General features: G+C 40.7%; 1 protein-coding gene across 3 annotated transcripts in view; it reads right to left on the reverse strand.

Annotated features, from left to right (window-relative positions):
• htr4 (5-hydroxytryptamine receptor 4) overlaps positions 1–23090 on the reverse strand; it is a 465874-nt gene that overhangs the window by 260950 nt on the left and 181834 nt on the right. For all 3 annotated transcript variants that reach the window (XM_028812904.2, XM_051933843.1, XM_051933844.1), the window contains exons 4-5: positions 13972–14118; positions 7774–7974 (exon numbers count right to left, since the gene is read on the reverse strand). In XM_028812904.2, the coding sequence (XP_028668737.2) occupies positions 7774–7974; positions 13972–14118 (348 nt within the window). The remainder of the gene's footprint in view (positions 1–7773; positions 7975–13971; positions 14119–23090) is intronic.

Genomic DNA, 23090 nt, shown 5'->3' on the forward strand with positions numbered 1-23090 from the left:
GTGTTGTGATTGTATAGGAAGAGTTTAGGGCACGTTTTCCGCGAAATGCCCTTCTGTTTTTGTTGCATGATGAAACAGCAAGCGAGCGAGAGAGGGAGAGAGCGCGTGCGAGTGAATGAGCAAGAGAGACAGAGAGCACGAGCAAGCGAGACAGAGAGAGAGGGAGAGAGAGAGAGCTCGCGTGCGAGCGAGCAAGAGAGGGGGAGAGAGAGAGTGCGCACAAACGAGCAAAAGAGAGACAGTGCGCACGAACGAGTGAGAGAGAGAGAGAGAGCGCACGAACGAGCGAGAGAGAGAGACAGAGCGCATGAACGAGCAAGAGAGAGAGAGAGCACACGTGAATGAGCAAGAGAGAGAGAGTAAGAGAGAGAGCACGGGCGAACGAGCGAGAGAGAGAGAGAGCACACGCGAATGAGCAAGAGAGAGAGAGTAAGAGAGAGAGCACGGGCGAACGAGCGAGAGAGAGAGAGAGAGAGCGCGCGCGCGTGCGTGAGCGAACGAGAGAGAGAGCGAGCGAGAGAGCCCAAGCAGAAGAAGTAAACATTACAGAAAAAAATTTCCTCGTGTATGACACGCACCTGATTTTCTAATGCTAATTTTCGGGATAAAATGTGCGCATGGTACATGGGTAAGTACGGTAGTTCAGTTGTTGCAATATTTAACCCTGATACTTTCAACGTTTCTACTTTAACTGCTGTGGTGGACAGCCGGGATGCCTAGAAGGACCAGAAGAGGAACAATACCTCTTCTGGACCACGAGAGGGCAGCTGCCCTGGTCTGCATTGGGGCCACAGGATCAGAGCTTAGAAGCTCAACCCTGCTGGGACCATGGCACACCACCAGGGGGTGCCTGGAGGATTATGGAGCCCTGGACTGCAGCACTTCCACCATACCAGGAAGTGCTGCCGAAAGATCATGGTGAAGCACCTGGAGCACATCCGGGGCATTATAAAAGGGGCTGCTTCACTTCACTAGAAGGTGGAAGAGGACAGAGCTCGTAGGAGAGGAGTGGAGGCGGTGAAGAAAAGTAAAGAAAAGAGAGACAAAAAGATAAGGACTGAGGTATTGAGGAGATTTGTGGTTGCATTATGTTGTGCAGAAAATTAACCATGTGTGTTTTGGGGACATTCTGAGTCCTGGGGTCAAATTCCACACTGCATACCCCAGTAGTTTAGCAGTTCAGCATTCAGATGAGCCTTTGTGGAAGAAGAGTGATCTGGCTTTCATCATGAATTAGCCAGTCAGTCATTCTCCAACCTAACACAGGGTCACTGGGGTCCGCTGGAGCCAATCCCAGCCAGCACAGGGTGCAAGGCAGGGCAGGGCGCCAGCCCACCACAGGGCACACACACCCACACACCAAGCACACACTAGGGACAATTTAGGATCGCCAATGCACCTAATTACTTTATCTTATTTCCTCATAGGTGTCCTCAAAATCGCAATTCACTATTTAACTACAAGAATTCTGCTGCCGTCAGAAGCACATTACTAGTGACTGCATCATTTGGACTTGATATTGTACATTTCAACTTTTATTTATCATTTGTTATGTATATTTTACAATTTTATCATGTTCTGAAGATTTCATTTTATCATTTCCAGGCAGGTAACATTTTCCAGTTATGTTACTACTTGATTAAAGCAATAGGTCCCTCAAAAATGTAGAATAGTATTATTTTCTCATACCTTTTCAGGCATCTGTGAGAAAAATGTGTGCTTTGGATATTTCACGTTACATAAAGAATGCCTTAAGTATAAACGTTTGAAATCAGTTATTCCGATTTGCACATTGTGAATAGAATTAAGAAATCTCCATGCTGTACCTAAAAATGAGGTTCACTCAGTAGCACAAATCTATTAGAAGTTTTGCTGCTAACTGAAGAGACAATATGGTGATAAGAAATTAGTTTAAAATTAGGTTTGACATACTGCATATTTTTCTTTGGTATGCACTGCCACAGCGTCCAATAAATGAAAAGACGGCGTGTTTTTAGTAGGTGTGAATTTGTCACGCCTGAAGTATGAAGCTCTTTTGAGGTGGGCATTTGTATATCCCATATTACATGCTGCTCATTTTTTTGGCACTGAGTGGTAGTTTCTACAAGATAGATCATTTACTGCCAAACACTCAGGTCCTAATTTATAAATTCTGCTACCACCTCCATTTTATAAATATTTGGCTATTATGTTTCTGAAGGCGATCATACAGTATGACTAAATACTCCATTAAGTAATGAAGCAACAAACAAAAAAGAAAGTGCTGGGTATTCAGTTACCTTCCCCTGAAGGAATTCAATGTCTATTATATTACTGGCTTTATAACACACTCAAAACAGAATCACACTGGACAGCAAAGATTATAATAAATTACGTATATATATATATACATATATACATATATATATATATATATATATATATATATCCATCCATCCATCCATTTTCCAACCCGCTGAATCCAAACACAGGGTCACGGGGGTCTGCTGGAGCCAATCCCAGCCAACACAGGGCACAAGGCAGGAACCAATCCCGGGCAGGGTGCCAACCCACCGCAGTATATATATATATATATATATATATATATATTCACGGCATTCGTAGTCTGTGTCACAATCTGATTGTATGGGTGGTTACCTACCAGGTAACGCTTGTGGTTGGTCAGCAATCTGCTAACATCCGCCACGGTGCCCTCAGTTTGTGAGGAGCAGATCATAGAATGGTTGAAATAGTTTACTGTCAAATAAATGCAAAGAGTACACAACACGTGTTTCGCCCTCATTCTGGGCTCATCAGGTGTCAACCACAAGCGTTACCTGGTAGGTAACCACCCATACAATCAGATTGTGACACAGACTACGAATGCCGTGAATGTAATTACCCCATTCTACATGCTGTCAAATAAACGAACCACACGCCGTGGCGCAACGTTAGGGGCATCGCCTCTGGCGTTGACGTCCGATTCCCGAGAGGGAGTGCAGTGAAGTGTGTACACCTGATGAGCCCAGAATGAGGGTGAAACACGTGTCGTGTACTCTTTGCATTTATTTGACAGTAAACTATTTCAACCATATATATATATATATATATATATATATATATATATATATATATATGGGCCGGCGCAGTGGTGGCGCTGCTGCCTCGCAGTTAGCAGACCCGGGATTGCTCCCTGGGTCTTCCCGGCGTGGAGTCTGCATGTTCTCACCGTGTCTGTGTGGGTTTCCTCCGGGTGCTCTGGTTTCCTCCCACACTCCAAAAACATGCAGATTAGCTGGATTAGTGACGGCACATTGGCCCTGGTGTGTGCAAGGTGTGTGAGTGTGTGTGCCCTGCCTGGGGTTTGTTTCCTGCCTTGCACCCTGTGTTGGCTGGGATTGGCTCCAGCAGACCCCTGTGACCCTGTAGTTAGGATATAGTGGGCTGGATAATGGATGGATATATATATGTATGTATATATATTTTATATATATATATATATATATATATATATATATATATATATATATATATATATATATATATATATATATATATATATATTGGGCCAGTGTGAAGGAGTATGCATGTGCTTCTGAGTGGAATCTTCTCATTATTGCAAGGCTTCTGGGCCAGGCTGACTTCAGTTCAAATCTGCCCAAAGTTATGTCAAGACAGCTATACAAAAGTAAGAAAAGCTTTTTGGGTTAAATATTGTTAAAAAAGCTTAAAAAGAAGTTTGTTAAGAAAAGAAATGAACATTGTTGATACCTAGTGTAAGAGCTAAACAGGTTATTACCTCATTTTACTAGAACACTACTGAGTAATGTCTCTGCTGCAGTTACCTTTAAATACTAAAATACTAACCACTAACGCCAAAATGAAACAAAAAATCTAAAAAAATCTCTTAACCTTTTTGTCTTTGATGTTGTCTTACATGAGTACTTAAATGGCATCTTCAGGGTTCCAGATATAAAAGCAATCCCACCCTGAATCAAGAAGGGACACAGTCATTTTACATCTGCAGTTCAGAGGGACTGATCATGGATGTCTCTCTCTTACATGAGTCAATTACAAAAACGTTAAAGCAATTGGAGGTGGACTTTTATTATGGATTCACAACTGACAACAATCAAAGGGACTGATAAAGTAGATCCAGCATAATTCTTACAACTTAAGAGTGAATCACATAGTTGATGACACCAGTGGAAATTAAAGGGAAGTGCATTTAGGTCAGAAGCCAGAAGCACTTCTTTATACAAAGAGTTGTGGGAATTGGGAACAAACTAAAGAGACACGTAGTTGAAGCCAAAACCTTGACAACCTTTAGAAAGTATCTGGATGAGATATTGGGACAGTTTAGCTACAAATATTATCTAACGTGCCAAGCTTGGTGGACTGCATGGTCTACACTGGTCGGCCAAATATCTTACATTCTTAATAGAAGGTAGTGGCCCATGAAAGATGAGGCCAAGGGAAGAGGTCAGTGCAAACCCTGTAAAATGAAGGCAAATCTGTAACTCCCAGGGCTTCTAATTTCTAAAATAGTCTGGATGTCTGAAGAGCTATTGTTTTAAATTCCTAGGTTAGCCATAGTCAGACTTTACTAAAAATCACTCATTTACATGTACGAGGGTATTTCCGGAGATCCCTGGATTGACAGACTTCACAAATGAATATCTCATTCTAAGTAAAGGGGTGGAAATCTCAAAAGGTAGGCGAAAGGTCTACAACCAACATTTCTAGATTTTTTAATTGAACAGAAGCAACATGGACATGCAGCATCAGTTGAGTTTTGTATTTCTATCTGCTTAACTAACTTGCTGCTCTACCCATCTAAGACAGGTTGAAATCCATGTAATCAATATAGATCTCAGCATCAATGTTTGCAGTGCACCATATGTCTCTGTTATATGCCATTTGGAATTGGATTTGTAAAGGTAGTGTCAATGTCTGCGATGTGCCATCTGTTGGAATGAGAAATGCAAAGCATTTTATTACTAAAAATATTTGTGATGTGCCATCTTTTGGAGTGACAACCAGACACAGACAGGCAGGCAGACAGACACACATCATTGTTTAAGGTGGATTATTATTGTACGCAATGGACTTCAATTTAAAAAACACTTCCAATACATAAGTATTGAATCAGAAATGAAAATGCAAAAGTAGCAAAAGATGTACATTACTGAATTTATTGGTGCCCCACTCACCTTGGCTTCAGATAAGTGTTTTATTCCCTTTATTGGTGGTAAATAGTCACTGTACAGGGGGCACATGACTGCATATAAGTCAGTGGTGGACTTAACGACTTTTTGCCTTGGTTTGGATAGAGAGGAGTGACCTTATTTCAAAATCAATCCAATTTCCAAGAAAAATCTAACCTCAGAAAACAACATTCTGCTAAACAATCAAGTAAGACTTTCATTTGTCATCACCCAAGTCTCTTAGGAATGCTACAAAGAAGGCTTTCAGAAATATGGCAACCAAAATATTTCCTGGAAATTAGACTAGTTTTTGATCCAGGAAAGGGCCTGGGTGACTTTTCTGGTACTCTAGACCCAGGGATATGAACTGAAAATTTCCTGGTAAATTCCTTAGACAGCTTGCTTGGTTGAAAGGGGTCACTCCTGTTGGAGCTGTCTTTGTAGCATTGATTCATTTATATTTGTTTAAATTATTATTTAAATTATGGCTTTTTCTGTTTCTTAAGACCTTTAACTTTTGGCCAAGATGCAAGATATCACAGCATATAACCGAATAGATGTCATTATAATATGTTGGACTCTGCTACTCTGCTGTCTTACCCATCACTGCTAAACTCTTGGCTAGAATGACTGAGATTATGTGGGAGGTGATGGTAACATTGTAATTAAAAAGGTCCTCAAGCAACTGAATTCCAAACTGTTACCAGGCTTTCAAATCCTTAATGCAAAGAGCCATATATTCCTCTATTGCAGACAGGGGTCAAGCCACTGAAACATTTCTTTAAAGTGTTACTGCATAAATAAATAAATAAATAAATAAATAAATAAATAAATAAACCTGTACTGTACTATATTTATATATATGAGAGATGGCCAGCAGCTCAATCCAGCCGGGACATCCCGAACTGGAAGAGTGGAGGAAGGCTGCTGTTCCAGGACACTGCCTCCCTGGACGGTAACTGTGCCCCGGATTCCCTCAGGGCATCCTGGGACATGGAGTCCATTTTCTCAGACCTGTTGGGTGCCATGGGTGCTGCCAGGGGGAGCTCATAAAGGACCTGGGGACTCCTACTTTTCCTTCAACCCAGAAGAACTTTGGAGTCAGGAGGACGGAAGCCCACAGTACTTCCGGGCTACTTGAGGACTGATGATGTGGCATTTGACCCGGAAGAAGAGAAGGAGCACTTCCGGGTCCAGGAATATATAAAGGACTGGTAGAGACCCAGCAAGCTGAGCTGGAGTTGGGAGGTTAGGTGACGAAGCTGCTGGGAGTGGAGGATTATTATACTATTATTGATTATTTATATTGAGAATTGTGGTGATTGTGGTGCTTTTACACGTGTGTCCTGAACTACTGTCTGTTGGGGCAACAGCGCCCCTAGTGTCCACAATATATATATATAGTATATATCTATATATTCTGTATATATAAAATCCAACGTCTGTCTGTCAGTCTGTATATCCACTTTTCATGAGAGAACTACTTAATGGATTTAGATAGTATTTCTTTCTATATTTTGCTTGAACATTCCGGTTGATTTTGTGACTTCTCTCATCTCGCTAAGCATCATAGTTCGCTTGTGGTACTGATTTATTTGCGTGAATCCGAAAGAGATGCAGCGGACTGAGGGGAGGGGAGCAATGCACTCCTCATTCACGTGCCAGCCTCCGTTCGAGTCACTCTACCTTTACTGAGTACTGAGTACTGAGAAAAGCGCTATATAAATGTAATGAATTATTATTACCTCTCGCTACATGTTGCAGCATACCTTGCCTCCCCTTAGCTACCAAAACCTGTTTGTTCAACAGACATTATCATCTACAGATTGTTAAGGAATAACATTTGACATTTTTGATAGAGAGATCAGAGCTGTGTGTGTTCTAGAGGATAGCTGCTGACTGGCAGAGATATCACGGTCACGCGCTTTTCCCCCCACTCCGGGGTCGCTCTCCCGTCAGGGCTGAACACGATCAGCTTTGTGTGAGGAAGCAGTGAACTTGCAGTTGCCTCGCCAATGGACAAGCAGCCTTCCAGAGACGTAACAGTCATGCTTTGGCGTGTCGCTCAATTGGTGAGGGTCTCAAAAGAATTAAAATTCTCACTATATATATATAGTATAGTATATATGCTGTGTAAATATATATATATATATATACAGTATATATATATATATATATATATATATATATATATATATATATATATATATGGAAGGTCAGGGAGGGAGTGACAATATCTCCTTTCTGTGCCAGGACCCCGATGTGGATGGACATTACAGTGGATACATCAGGGATGCCATCCTAACAGCCACTGAGTGACACCCAGGTTGGATTTGGAAACTGGGAAGCACACACAGTGGGTACACTGGGAGGCAGAATCCCATCTGGCAAACCCCATTATAGACACCAGTTCAGCAAAATAATTATTATTTACATATAATAGGGACTAAATGATCTACAGTATCTGAAAAGATAAATTATCACATTACTGTATCACACATTCAGCCACATCAAACATCAGTAGTGAGCAGGTCTGATGCTTGGCTTTAAAATTAGCAGAGCCATCTACAGCACCCTTTACACTTACCTGTCAAGAGAAATGCAGCAAAGATGCAAAATGGAGGCTGTGGTCAGTAGCACATCCAGCGATGTTCGCACCAGACAGAAGGTCTCGCCGTAGATCCAGTTCTGGTGGACCAGCTCAATTGCTCCAAAAGGCATCACCAGAGTAGACACCAGTAGGTCAGCAAAGGCTAGTGATACAATGAAGTAGTTTGTCTTGATTTTCCTACACAATGAAACATAAATTGAAAATGACTTAAATAGGATTTTGATAATGTGGTGGTGAAAAGGTTAGCAATGTTTTCTTCAGGGTCCTTTTGGGTTCTGGTTTACTTCTCGACTGGGGTGTGTCTTTTGTACAAAGTGTAAATGCTGTCCTTGTGTTCATGTTGGCTCCCTCTTGGGCTTTTGTTTTCACTCAAAAGTCAAAGACATTCATTTAGAGAGGCTACCTCACTGTCACCTGTCACTGCTGCAATAGGCTCTGGCTCTCTGAGACCCTGTATTGGTAAATTAAGGTATGGTAGGCCGATGAGTTAAAACAATTTTGATTTCTCTGCTTTGAGAAAACAGTAATGTGACAGCAGCACACCAGGAGTCTCATGTATAACGCTGTGCGTAGAACTCACACTATAACATGGCGTAAGCACAAAAGCGGGAATGTGTGTACACACAGAAAAATCCAGATGCAGGAATCTGTACGTACGCAAACTTTCATGTTCTTCCGCTACATAAATCCCGATCAGCGTGAAAAGTAACACACGTGTACGCCTCTTTGAATATGCAAATCAATATAAATAGCCCTTAAGCTCAGCCTTCTGTGAAAAGACAATGGGAAAAGCACGGGAAAATATTAGAATTTCAGTGAATATCAAATGGAGGCAAAGGAAAAACGTACTATTTGTTGGTTTAAACAGTGATCTAAACAACAAAAGGAAGTTGATCAAGTGACATAGTGTCAGAGAAACTCGAAAGCTCAAGTTCACAAAGTCTCACAGTGCCCGAAATAAAAAAAAGAAGTCACATATCAAAGTCACCGTGAAAAGGCGAGTCGTAGCCCACCGTCTGAGTGTCATATGAAAGCTTATTAGGGTACAGACAAAAAAAATAGGCACACAGTGGGAAAAAAGCACGAAATGTCAACTTTAATCTCGAAATTTACACTTTAATCACGTAGTTTATTTTGCCATTAAAGTAGAACATTGTAAAGTTCATCTTAAAATCGTTTAATTTACTAGTTTCTCAAATCCCATCGTAACTAAAGTAGCACGTTAAATGCTTTGTTCTGTATTTGATCTTCTTTGTGCTCTGTGTGTGAATCACTACCGGCTTCTTAAACGGGCTTTCTCTTTCTCCGACAGGACACATAATCCATTACATTCGTGATATTACAGCTCTCTGAATAATTAAAATACTGAGATGTATACGTGATATCTTTATCATGATGATAGTAATGAAAGCATGTTATTAAACATGGGAACACGGTGGCGCAGTGCTTGTTCATGTCTCACGCAAGAGGCTTGCTGCGCCATGCGCGACCTTCGATGAAATAATTTATTACAGAAGTACTGTCAAACGTACTAAGCCCTAATTCCTGTCCTTCTCCAAATACCCAATCACCACACAATCAGCTATGTAATAGACGTGAAGCCATCTGTAAGCTTAGAATGCAGATTCTTCAAAACTTTTAAGGAACATTGAAATATCTTCGTAGTACATGTTTAATTATACTATCCATCTATCCTTCCAGTGTCGGGTCAGCGCAAGAATACAACGCAATGCAGGAACAATCCATGAACTAGCTAGCGCTGCGGCACCGTGTCCTCACATGTTTAATTATTAACAATACAGATTATTTAAATGAAGTTAAAGTTTTATCTGTATAATATAATCAACATATTTTGCTGCATTTTATCTTAAAAATGATATCGTCATCATATGTAAATACGTGCTTTATAAAGTGGCTCAGGTTGTGCAATATTATAACTGTAGTGTAAGTTTACAGTGAGGTAATTGTACTTATAAGTCCAAACAGTTCTACAAGGAGCGCTTGATGGACTGATTGAGTGCGTTTATAGTTCTTGGGATGAAACTTTTTCTGAACCGCGACTTGATACAGGAAAGTTTTTGAAGCGTTTTGCCGTGGCTGAGGCAGCGTCTGCTTAATGCTGTATACCGATAATTCTCTTTCCGATCAGCTGCTGCTGTGCTTCCCCACTCAGATACAGTGATATAAATACTCCGAGTGGTGCAGTGAGATTAATATGGAAAAAGATGATCTGCTGTGGCAACCCTTAACGGGAGCAGCTGAAAGAAGAAGAAGATGCAGTGAGAGTAACAACGCTAAAGCAGTTATGGTATTTGGAATACTATGGCTATGCCCTGGACCACTATATTGCTGCAGGTTAATTACAATCAGATGCATTACACTAATAAACAATATGCAGTTAATTTCAGTGTATTTATAAAGCCGCGTCAGGAATGTGGAGCTAAGAAAGAAAGAGTGACCACACAGGAACAGTAGCACTGCTTTGACGCTGGCTGCCACCAGTCTGCAAAACCGAGCGGAGAAATTGCGTATACTAGGGTATGAGGTACCGTGGAAATGTGCATGGCTTTACGCCAAGTTTAGGTTTTATACATCGCGATTTGAGCGTGGAAACGTTCGGACGCAACATTTCTGTGCGTATGCACCATTTATACATGAGGCCCCAGGTCACTGTCAAAAGTAATTTTAAATTTGTTTCAATAATAGTGCTTTACTGTAAGGTTACTTTTAACACACTGTGGGCAATATCCAGAATGGCTGGTGTGAAATGTAAGTTGTATTACTTTCAACAGGATGGATTCTTCTTTATTAACCAGTAAAATATGAAATGTTAACATTTTTTGATAGATTTTCTTTTACATATGCCACTAAGCAATTGAAAAGTACCCCATCTGTACAATATTTCTTACTCCTGTCAGGGTTATAGACAACTAGAGTGGAGGTGAATGAAGCCGAAGCCATCCTAAGCTGGGACATCTGTTCACTGTAAGGCACTCACACACACAACCCACTCTCACAAATTTAGAAATCACCATCAACTTAATAGCACGTCTTTTGCTAGGTTTGGGAATCTCATTAATGCAGTATGTGCTAAACATGTACACTTCGGCTTGTAAGTCTATGCATGACAATGCCATAATGTTACTTGCCATTAAACCACTGTAAGAAACATATTTCATTAAAAAGAAAGGTGTTTATTAACTAAAGAACACAATATTATAATAAATAGTCTGATATTTTTGCTAAATTTACAGAACAAAGTACAATCAACTATCAGAACACTAGCTCATATGTTCACTCTTATACTCTGTAAATCAGGGGTCCCCAACTCTGGAGGGCCCCAGTGGCTGCAGGTTTTCATTCTAACCCTTTTCTTCATTTGTTTTTACTGCTAATTAACTTGTTTTGAATTCATTTTAATTGATTTGCTCTTGAAGAGTCAGAGCCCTCAATTGTTTCTTTTTCCTTAATTAGCAGCCAAACAATAATGAGATATAAAATGAACCAAAACATGCCCAAAAACTGTGTCCATCATACGATATTTGAAAATAAAGAAAGGTGAAAGTCTCAGAAAGTTTATCTGCTCAGGTCCCCAACACATTTTAACAGAGCTCTTAGAAAAGAGGAAATCCACAATTTCGGAAATGTCTGCTATTGCACAATGAGAGCAGCAACAAGCCATGGAATTAAAGAGCGGGTTTAATTAACAACAAGACTCTGTGCCTGATTAAGCAACTGGTTGGAGTGAAACTGGTTGGAGTTTGAGGCCCTGACTTAGTTGGTCTTCTGTTGGCTCACTCACTTCACATTTCACTTCTGTTTGGGTGCCATTTAAAGAATGAAATGAAGCAATTCGGTGGAACAAATCTTAAAAAACAAGTCAATTAAAATTAATTCAAAAGAAGTGAATTAGCGGCAAAAACAGGTCACTAATTAAGAAAAGGGTTAGAATGAAAACCTGCCGCCACTGGAGCCCTCCAAGACCAGAGCAGGCGACCCCTGCTGTAAATGATTTTACTTATTTCAGTATTAAATGTTTAAACATTTTGTGTTTGTTTTTTAATGGATGTTTTCACAGAATATGATATTGCTCATAGGACTATAATTATTTTATTAATACTCACAGATTACATTCTATTTTTAAACACTAAACAGCAATTCATCCCAGAGGTTTAATTTCAGGAAATAAGTATGAATTTTTTTTTATTAATTTGAATAAATGTATAAAAAATAGCAAAAGTTGAAAAGATGCTGCCAGACAAGTTTCTGCAAATAAATCAAACTAAATTTCATTAAGTCACAAAACCAATTAAATAATCTTTTTTACAATGATAAGATATTTTGCACAGAATGAAAGCTGATTTAACACTCCGTGTGGTGTGTCCATGAGAGGAAGGGGAAATGCAGGTGGTAAGGTAACTACACGGAATATCTTTGCCTCCATTTTTAATGGAGGCTTGTCTGAATGTTTCATTTTTTTCACATTGTGTTGTTCAGTTTGCCTATCTGAGCCAGTTGAAATAAAATTCCCCTTTCTCATCTTTCATTCTACCCACTTTTCTTAGGAAAAAGTGACATCAACAGGCTGAAGTAACCCCAACCACTTGTGAATTAACCGAACAACTGAAAGGTCTAATCTGCTGGGTGTATCCAGGGTTTCCTCCCAGTAGGAGGTGACTGACCTGCCTACCAAAGGGCTTCCACACCACACCACCAAAACAACTCCACGGGATCCTTTCACTCCAGAGAAGCACCACTTCTCTCCTGGGGTCTTCAATTATTGTTGACCTCCTCTACTTCTACTACTTATTATGGAACCTTATTTTTCCCACTTGTACCTAAACTCTTACCTTTGGTGATATTTCTGAGACCTGTTTCTGAGAACTTAGCTCCTTCCTTATCACAAAAATCCAGTACAACACCCAAAGAATCTCAACTGCTGTGATGATCCACTGTTCAATCTCAATATCATCTCTGCACTGAATTGTGAACAACACCCTTGAGAGGTTTGAATTCCTCCATCTGGGTAAGCTGATCTCCCCTTGGATGTGCATAGAAGTTTGCTCTCTTCTAGAAGATGACCATGACCTCATGCCCATATGTTTGATTAGGTTATTTAGCCTAGGAAGTGTAAATTGATTGTATTTTGTTCTGAGCTGCTCTTTTGTGGTTTCTACCCTTGTCCTGTAACAGTTGTTTTCAAAACAGTCCCCAAGACTGATGTTTATTCAGTTATGTTGACCTCTTTTGTGAGTCACTTTGGATAAAAGGGTCTGCTAAGCAAATAAATGAAAATTCAAACCTATTGTTGATCCCAAAGATTTCACATTCAACTGATTCAATTGATTCATTCAATTGATTACATCTTGCCTGATGAAGGGGCCTGAGTTGCCTCGAAAGCTTGCAATTGTAGTTGTAATCTTTCTAGTTAGCCAAAAAAAGGTGTCATTTTGCTTAACTTCTCACCACACATTCAACTGAGAAATCCCTACAGTGTGCATCAGAGGTTAAAGTCACATGGGGACATCAGCATATACAAAGAACGACGATGTGCACCTCTGGTTCCCAATGTGGACTTTGTTTGTGCATCAGTTGCATATTGATATTCTGTTAATGAAAATGACAAAGAGGAAAAAAGAGAGAGGAGACACATCTTTAAAGGAACCACACGCCCACAGTGAACAGACCTTTAATGGCAGATATGCAAACACAACTCTCTTTGTTTAAATACTGGGACCAAATAACACAAAGCAGTGACTGCAGAACCCTAAACTCTTGTAGCATCCACCACAATATACCATGGGGTACATGGTCATAGGCTTTCTCCAAATCTACAGAGCCCATGTACACATGGTGTCTTCCATGACCCATCACTGACTGAGGGTGATTTGGTTTTTGCCAGGAAACAAACTACATGCACGAAAAAAGTGTAAAATGTGCATATGGAGGAAAGCATAATGGGTCCTGTAATGAGATATGACATACATACATGAAGAGATGGGCTAAGTCATTAATAAAAAAAATACAGATAAGTCTATATCAAGGCTAAAGTAAGCAGATATACTGTATTATTCATTAACTACTGATGGTTAAAGAACAGATAACTCAAGCTTTTCAAAAAGTGAAATGTTCACCAAAAGTTATTGCCATTAATCATGTTAATGTCCCACAAACCTGAGCTGGCGGTCCCTGCACACTGCAACCATGACTAGGAGATTCCCAAGAATGGTCATCAGCATCACCAGTGACAGGAAGGTGATGAGGACAATCCTCTCAGCTACGTTGTCACTGGGCACCACATGCGTCTCAGCCTCCGTGTTACTGAGGAAGGAGAAAAGAAACACAAGAATGAAGCCTGGTAAGAGAGAAGAAATAACACCATAGTGAGTCATTCCAAACCATTGATCGAACAGAAACTTGTGGATTATCAAAGTAAGGTTGGGTACATCAGTTTCTACAAGCTGAGATGTTTGAAGAGCTGATGATCATCCCATAAACATCTGTTCAGAGCAATCAATTTCCGACTGCAAACTAAAACATGAAACCAACAGCAAGGAAGAATTCTTTCAGTATTTTGTAGTTTCAGTATTATAATAGACTTGCCTGTGCAGTGATGGTTAAGGCCTAGATAGGCTTATCCCAACTTAACCCTAGCTTAAATAAGTGGGTAAAGAGAATAAATTAACAAAATCATGCAAATACAAAAATACAAAGTATATTTAATAAATGTGCCTTATCAGATCACACTCTCCATTTGTTCACATAATGAAGTAGATCACAGATTGGCAAGTCAGATTAGAGAGAAGGGCTCCAGCATTGAAGCTTTTACAAAAATGTACAATTTTGAATTTTCATTAGTAGGTATGAAACAGTCCCACAGTACTCACCATCCAGCACCCTTCCATAAACAGTACCTATACATACAATCTTACCTTGGAAATGTCCCATTTTAATAGTTAAAGAATATTGAATCACAGAGGATTTCTTTCTTTTGACAAAGACTCTTTAATGCCAAAGTGAAAACAGATCTCTGAAAAGTGGTCTACAAATATAAAACACAAAGTAATTGATTACATTAGTATTCACCCCATTTATTTCACTATTTAGCAGATGCACCTTTGACAGCCATGACAGTCTGTGCGCTCAGCTCTCTCTGTTAGGTTTTGACAACTGGTCACAGCCATTTTTCCCCATTCTTCTTTGCAAAACTCCTCCAGCTCTGTCAGGTTATTTGGAGCTTGTGAGTGCCCAGCCTTTATCAAGTCCAGTCCAGGTAGATTGAGATCTGGATTCTGACTCAGTCATTCCAGGACTTTAACATTATTGTTTTGAAGCCATTTCTATGTAGCTTGAGCTTTGGTGTCTTCTCCAAGATGCAGGGTTCTTGCAGACTGCATCAGGTTTTCCTCCAGGATTTCACTGTATTTTGATTCATTCCTTTTTCCCCTCATAAGCCTTCTGATGCCTGCCACAGAGAAGCATCCCCAAGTCCTGATGTTGCCAACACCATTCTACACTTCAGGATTGGATTGTGTGTTGTTGACAATGTGCAGTGTTCAAAGATGGTATTTAGTCTAATTGCCAAAATGCTACAATTTGGTCTCATTGGACCATAGAATCTCCCCCATCTAATTTCAGAGTCTCCCAAGTTCCTTTTTGGCATACTCTCTGTGCATTTTTTTAATGATGTCTTTCTCTTTACATATGGAGTGGTAGCTCTGAGGCTAGGGATCTGTGGCAATAATCAGAAGGTTGTCAGTTTGAATTCCATAAATGCAAGAAGTGATTCCACTCCATTGGTCCTTTGAGCAAAGCCTTTAACCTGCAGTTAACCTCCATCCTGCGTATGACGCTAACCTGCATCCAGGCATGCAAGCTTGCAGGGGATACTATGGGATTAGTGGCAGGATTGGCACTCCAGCCCCTGTAAAAAAAACCTCACACTATTCCACTCCATTCAAACTAGTGTGGTCCTGAGGTGTCACTGGTTACGTGGCTTCACTCTGGTCTTAATTTGGGCTTCTGTGGTGGCTCATCGTGTGGTGGGTGTACCAATAATAATAAATAATAATTCATTACATTTATATAGCGCTTTTCTCAGTACTCAAAGCGCTATCCACACAGGGAGGAACCGGGAAGCGAACCCACAATCTTCCACAGTCTCCTTACTGCAAAGCAGCAGCACTACCACTGCACCTCCTTTCTCTTTGCCCCACTTCCATACAGCTGTGACTGGTCATGCACCTGGGCAACAGAAGCTGTCTACTCAGTGTCTCCAATCTCAGCTGCTGTAGCTTGTAATTTCTTTAGAGTTCCCACAGACCCCTCTCACTAGTCTTTGTTGGATGACCTGCACTAGACAGCTTTCCAGCTGGGCTCTTTCCATTTCTTAATGATTAATTTAACAGGACTCTACAAGATATTCAGTGGCATGGATATTTCTTTTGTCTTCATCCCTGACTTGTGCTTTTCAATCACCTTTCCATGGAGTTGCTCAAAGTGTTCCTTTGTCTTCATTGTGTAGGTTAGGCCATCATACTGACTCACCAAAAGCTGAAAATTCAAGATGAGGTGCATTTATACTACAATCAAGTGAAACCCCTCAGTTACAGAAAGGTGACCACCATTGAACTAATACTGTGACTTCTAAAACCATTGTGCTGCACCACTGATGATTTAGATGTGTCAAATGAAAGGGGGCGAGTACTTACTTGTGCAGTCAATTTTTTGTTTATTTGTCATTAATTTAGGTCACTTTGCAGAGATCTGTTTTGACTTTCGCATTAAAGAGTCTTATTGGTTGATCAATGTATCAATGTCAAAAAAGCTAAATTAGATCCACTTTGATTTAACGTTGTATAACAATGGGGCAGCACGATCACGCAGTGGGTAGCACTGCTGCCTCGCAGTTAGGAGACCCGGGTTTGCTTCCCAGGTCCTCCCTGCGTGGAGTTTGCATGTTCTCCCCGTGTCTGCGTGGGTTTCCTCCGGGCGCTCCGGTTTCCTCCCACAGTCCAAAGACATGCAGGTTAGGTGGACTGGCATTTCTAAATTGGCCCTAGTGTGTGCTTGGTGTGTGGGTGTGCTTGGTTGGCACCCTGCCCGGGATTGGTTCCTGCCTTGTGCCCTGTGTGTTGGCTGGGATTGGCTCCAGCAGACCCCCGTGACCCTGTGTTCGGATTCAGCAGGTTGGAAAATGGATGGATGGATGGATGTATAACAATAAAATATGAAATCTTTCAAGGGGGTGAAAACTTTTTTGAGGCACTGTAATCCATTCCATGCTGGTTATACTAATGAAGTCATTTTCTTAGATGATTGGTACTTACTTCCACAAGGCTTTAGGCTGGCATATCTTATTGAGGTGATGGTAAAAGTTTCTTTACTTGCCCCAAATAACGAACACAGTGCTGAACGAATGTCACATTGGCTCACAGAAGGGTCATGCATTTAGACGTACGAGCCTACAATTCTCAGAGCGCCCTGAGGTCAGGTTTCATCACAGCTGCTGAATTAGTGCTGTTGCCAATAAGGAAAATGGCGACAACCTCACGATTAGGTCTCTCAAATAGAAGGACACAATGAAAATGAAAACTTGGGTGTTAAGTACTTAGGTAACGGAAACTTAATACTCAAAACACTATCTTCTCCTTTTTTTCCAAAATGAAGTGTGCCGTAATGCACACAGCTGCTACTAAACGTCATTCACAATTACACTTTTTTATGTGATATTTAATTCATTCATCTTTTTTATTTACTTATTTTCTATTGATTTTATTTTAAACAAAAACATTCTATACAATCAAGTCTAACTTATACAACAAAGAAAATTACATTACATACAATCGAGTCAAACTTAACAAACCAGAATTCAATCCCCACCCGAGAGAAAGAGAAGAGAGCCAACAACACAAACAAATCTTTTAAAACAACAAAGAATGGTGAATGAACCTTTCCCCGAAATAAATGCTTATTCTAAAATATTCTAATTAAAAACGGTTTTGAACAGCTCTTCTTAGCAAGAATAAAGGACGTCAGTTACCCACTGACATTTATCTTTTAACTAAAACTCCACTTACTTAATCTGTGGTGGTGGAGTAAATGGGCACAAACCTACATGTGACTAGTCCACTGCATGGTCCACTCACTCAAAGTGGGGCAATTTCTGCCTAACATGCACTTCTTTGGGATGTCTGGGGAAAAAAAAACAATTAGCCAGAAAACACCCAAGTGACTTCATCATAGGTTGCAAATGTCACACGGATGTTTCTCAAGCAGGATTCTAAAGCAGTGAGGCTGTAGAATTTTCTACTATGCCTCATGATAGCTAAGCAAGAAATGATTAAACATCCAGAACTAAGGAACCTTACAATGGGGCAACAAGTCGGCATGATTATTTCTAAGGTAGACACCCATAGTTGGCACTGTCAGATGTAGTTATATGGGTGCCAGCTTAATAACACAACCGGCCAGTTATTGTGCAATGTCTTCATGGAATGTAATGAAAGTGTTTTGGAAAAGCACAGATGCAAAGATTAAAACTGTTTGGGATGCTTAAATTGGGGCTGATATCTGGGAAGACCCCTGGAAATATGGAACATGTGGTCATCCTAGCTAGAGGTGAAACACTCGGTACTGGAGGAAGGAGTCTGTCTACTCTCGACCCCCAGAACACACAACTAATGCAGTTGGGGTCTCATTTGGTCAGAGTAAATCTGACCTGAGGAAAAGGTCTGGTAAAAATGTACTGTCTTCTGTTTTCTGTTTGCTTGTACTAGGCTCCACAAGAAAAAGTGAAGGTTCAGCGCTGCTGAATTTATCACTTTATATCACTTCATGTACACCTTTTTGAAAGATGGAGGACTAGAGATGTGCTCTTTAAATCAGAATCTCCTTATGACCCCTGAATGGAATATGCTGACATCTAAAATAAAAGAATGGATCAATGGATTGGTATTGGCAGAAATCAATCAAATTTTTCAAGAAATCATCCAGGGTTGCTTCTTACCTTGCGCCCTATGCTCCTGTGATGAGTTTTGGACTCCATTACCCTGATAAAATTGATGGATGTATGGATAGATGGAGAGCTTATTTTAAGTAGCCAGAAGAATCAGAGGAACAATCAAAGTGCTTAGACCCATAAAGTTTAAGATGTTTCTATGAAGAAGTAATTATCATGCGCTGAACCTTACATAAAGATGAGCACTAAATTGGAAAAGTCAAAAGTACAAATGGTTGCCTTTTTAGTCCTTGTATTGCAGGCTCTGAATCATTACAAATTACCACTGCATTTACTCCTCTATGATTGTGTACAGTCGCATAAAACACATTAATAATTTAAATATCTCAATTGCTGTTACTTTTATGAACTCGCTGGTAAAACGGAGTAATTCACTAAATGCGTTTGGACTGCACCTCTTAATTTGGAATTCATTTCCATGCCATGATACAGACAATATGATTAAAAGTTTCTCCCTAATGCACTGCAATGTTGCATAAGGGCAGCTTTAATTTAATTGGCCCTCGCGTTCTTTTCCTGCTTATAAATGCCATTAAACTAGGATTGTAAAGTGGCGCAAAAGCTTCTCTGGAGAATAATTATTTACTGTATTTGTAAATTATGTGTACAGAATCACAGACTGTTACTTTTCCTCTTTTCAGAGACAATTTCTCATATTAATCTTCCATGAAATTAGGCTCTGAAGTTCACCCCAGGGAGAAGAAGCACAGAGCACACATTTAAACAGAGAGTTGGCGTCTGATCTGCATCCAGCTGAATGATGGGCTTATCCTTTCTATTATGTTTTGAACTTTTTCTTTTTCTTGATTTTGGTTACTTTAGCAATTGGACATTTAATTTAAAATTCTTAGTTTGTTTTCTTATGATTCTTGATTTCCCAAGCAAATTCTTGATGCATGCCTCGCAGTTAGGAGACCTGGGTTCGCTTCCCGGGTCCTCCCTGTGTGGAGTTTCCCGTGTCTGTGTGGGTTTCCTCCCACAGTCCAAAGACATGCAGGTTAGGTGCATTGGCACTCCTAAATTGTCCCTAGTGTGTGCTTGGTGTGTGGGTGTGTGCCCTGCGGTGGGTTGGCGCCCTGCCCGGGTTTGTCTCCTGCCTTGCGCCCTGTGTTGGCTGGGATTGGCTCCAGCAGACCCCCGTGACCTTGTAGTTAGGATATAGTGGGTTGGATAATGGATGGATGGATTCTTGATGCAATGTGATGTGAACTGGCACCCTGTCCAGGTGTTGTTCCTGCCTTGCAAAAGATGACTGCTGGGATTGGCTCCAGCTGCCCCACCACCCTACCCTGGATAACTACCATGTTGGTTAGGAAAATGGGTGGATAGATTCTTTATGGATGAGGACATAACTAGGAAAAAGGCTGAATAGTTTTTTGTCATTCGATGTTTAAAATTCTTATGAAATGTTAAGCAGTAAGATAACATATTTAAAAATAATAGGACAATTAAGTTATGGGTTACAGTCCTCCTCCTTCTAGCCACCTCTTCTAGCTGAAATGAGTCAATGCTTTCAGTCCACCCCAGAAGCACATGTCTTTCAGGCCACCACCCTATAAAAAAATCAACTCAATGTCATTCATTCATCAGACCACATCTGTAAAGCAGAGTCTCTACAGAAGCAACTATAACCAAATAGCTGAAACGATCTCACATGGCTTCTCTTTGTTATTCCGTTTTTCATTTCCCTTCAGTTTTTTAGCATCACTATTATTAAACAAGGATATTGTTGGAAATCCCATAACTTTTTCCTTGTATTGTTTGCTTTAGTCCCACTATCTTTATATATAATACGCTACCGTGGCTGTTCGTTTGTCTGTCCAGGATTTTAAATCACCTGTAGCTCGCAAACCATTTGACCTATTGACCTGAAATTTGGTACACATATACTACGTGAAGATCTGCTTTCGGGGTGATGATTGACCTCCAAGGTTACTCCTCTTTTTATTTTTAATTTGTTTTATTGTAGAATCAGCTCTCGGCAGCATTCTCATCCCTACCACCTTTGCTGTCACTTCCCCTACCACTTCCTATCTTAAATCATTCTTGAGGTAGATTGAAGACTTGAGTGCCAGCTTAAGTGGAAAATTAAATAAAATGTACTAAGTAATTGCAACAGAAACACTGACTTAATCAGTTGTAATGTGAAAAGATGCCAACGAAAGAAGAGAAGAAGTGAGCCACTAGGGTGGAGAAAAGAAGAGCAAGCGCATCAACCTCTGAGAAAATGAATCCTAAACGTACAGAGAAAGAGTTTGAAGTCTTACTATGAAAACCATGAAGTCAAGTGTGTGTATATATATATATATACATATACAGTCATATGAAAAAGTTTGGGAACCCCTCTCAGCCTGCATAATAATTGACTCTACTTTCAACAAAAAGTTAACAGTTGTATGTCTTTCATTTCCTAGGAACATCTGAGTACTGGGGTGTTTTCCAAACAAAGATTTTTAGTGAAGCAGTATTTAGTTGTATGAAATGAAATCAAATGTGAAAAACTGGGTGTGCAAAAATTTGGATCCCCTTGTAATTTTGCTGATTTGAATGCATGTAACTGCTCAATACTGATTACTTGCAACACCAAACTGGTTGGATTAGCTCATTAAGCCTTGAACTTCATAGACAGGTCTGTCCGATCATGAGGAAAGGTATTTAAGGTGGTCAATTGCAAGTTGTGCTTCCCTTTGACTCTCCTCTGAAGAGTGACAGCATGGGATCCTCAAAGCAACTCTCAAAAGATCTGAAAACAAAGATTGTTCAGTCTCATGGTTTAGGGAAAGGCTACAAAAAGCTATCTTAGAGGTTGTGGCGGGCAGCTGGGGACGGTACCCAGCTGGGATGCCTGGAAGGACCAGAAGAGGGACTACACCTCCTCCCGACCACGAGAGGGCAGCCACCCTGGTTGGTATGGTGGCCACGGGAACAGAGCATGGAAGCTCAACCCTATAGGGGCCCGTGGTCACCGTCAGGGGGCGCCCAGATGCGTATGAAGCCTTGGACGTCAGCACTTCCGTCACACCTGGAGGTGCTGGCGGAAGGAAAACCAGGGAGTGCTGCAGGGAGTTCGTCAGGAGGCACCTGGAGCACACGCAGGTGGACATAAAAGTGGCTGCCTCCCTCCATTCGTTAGCTGCAGTCAGGAGGAAGAAGATAGAGCTTGGCGGAGAGGAGTAGAGACTTAAAGAAGTGGGAGATTGGTGCAAGGGCACTGTGTGCTGTGGACATTATTTATAATAAATGTGTGCTTTATGCAACTATCGATGTGTGCCTGTCTGTGTCTGGGGCTGGACTTCCACAAGGTTTAAACTGTCAGTTTCAACTGTAAGGAATGGAATCAGGAAATGGAAGGCCACGGGCACAGTTGCTGTTAAACCCAGCAGGTCTGGCAGGCCAAGAAAAATACAGGAGCGGCATATGCACAGGATTGTGAGAATGGTTACAGACAACCCACAGATCACCTCCAAAGACCTGCAAGAACATCTTGCTGCAGATGGTGTATCTGTACATTGTTCTACAGTTCAGCGCAATTTGCACAAAGAACATCTGTATGGCAGGGTGATGAGAAAGAAGCCCTTTCTGCACTCACGCCACACGCTTGTTGTATGCAAATGCTCATTTTGACAAGCCAGATTCATTTTGGAACAAAGTGCTTTGGACTGATGAGACAAAAATTGAGTTATTTGGTCATAACAAAAAGCACTCTGAATGGCAGAAGAAGAACACCGCATTCCAAGAAAAACACCTGCTATCTACTGTCAAATTTGGTGGAGGTTCCATCATGCCGCGGGGCTGTGTGGCTAGTTCAGGGACAGGGGCCCTTGTTAAAGTCAAGGATTGGATGAATTCAACCCAGTATCAACAAATTCTTCAGGATAATGTTCAAGCATCAGTCACAAAGTTGAAGTTACGCAGGGGTTGGATATTCCAAGACAATGACCTAAAACACAGTTTGAAATCTACAAAGGCATTCATGCAGAGGGAGAAGTACAATGTTCTGGAATGGCTGTCACAGTCCCCTGACGAATATCATCGAAAATCTATGGGATGATTTGAAGCAGGCTGTCAAATTTAACTGAACTGGAGAGATTTTGTTGGAAGAATGGTCAAAAATACCTCCATCCAGAATCCAGACACTCATCAAAGGCTATAGGAGGACAGCATCTAGAGGCTGTTATATTTGCAAAATGTGGCTCAACTAAGTATTGATGTAATATCTCTGTTGGGGTGCCCAAATTTATGCACCTGTCTAATTTTGTTATGACGCATATTT

Source organism: Erpetoichthys calabaricus, chromosome 11, assembly GCF_900747795.2.
Source record: "Erpetoichthys calabaricus chromosome 11, fErpCal1.3, whole genome shotgun sequence".
NCBI lineage: Eukaryota > Metazoa > Chordata > Cladistia > Polypteriformes > Polypteridae > Erpetoichthys > Erpetoichthys calabaricus.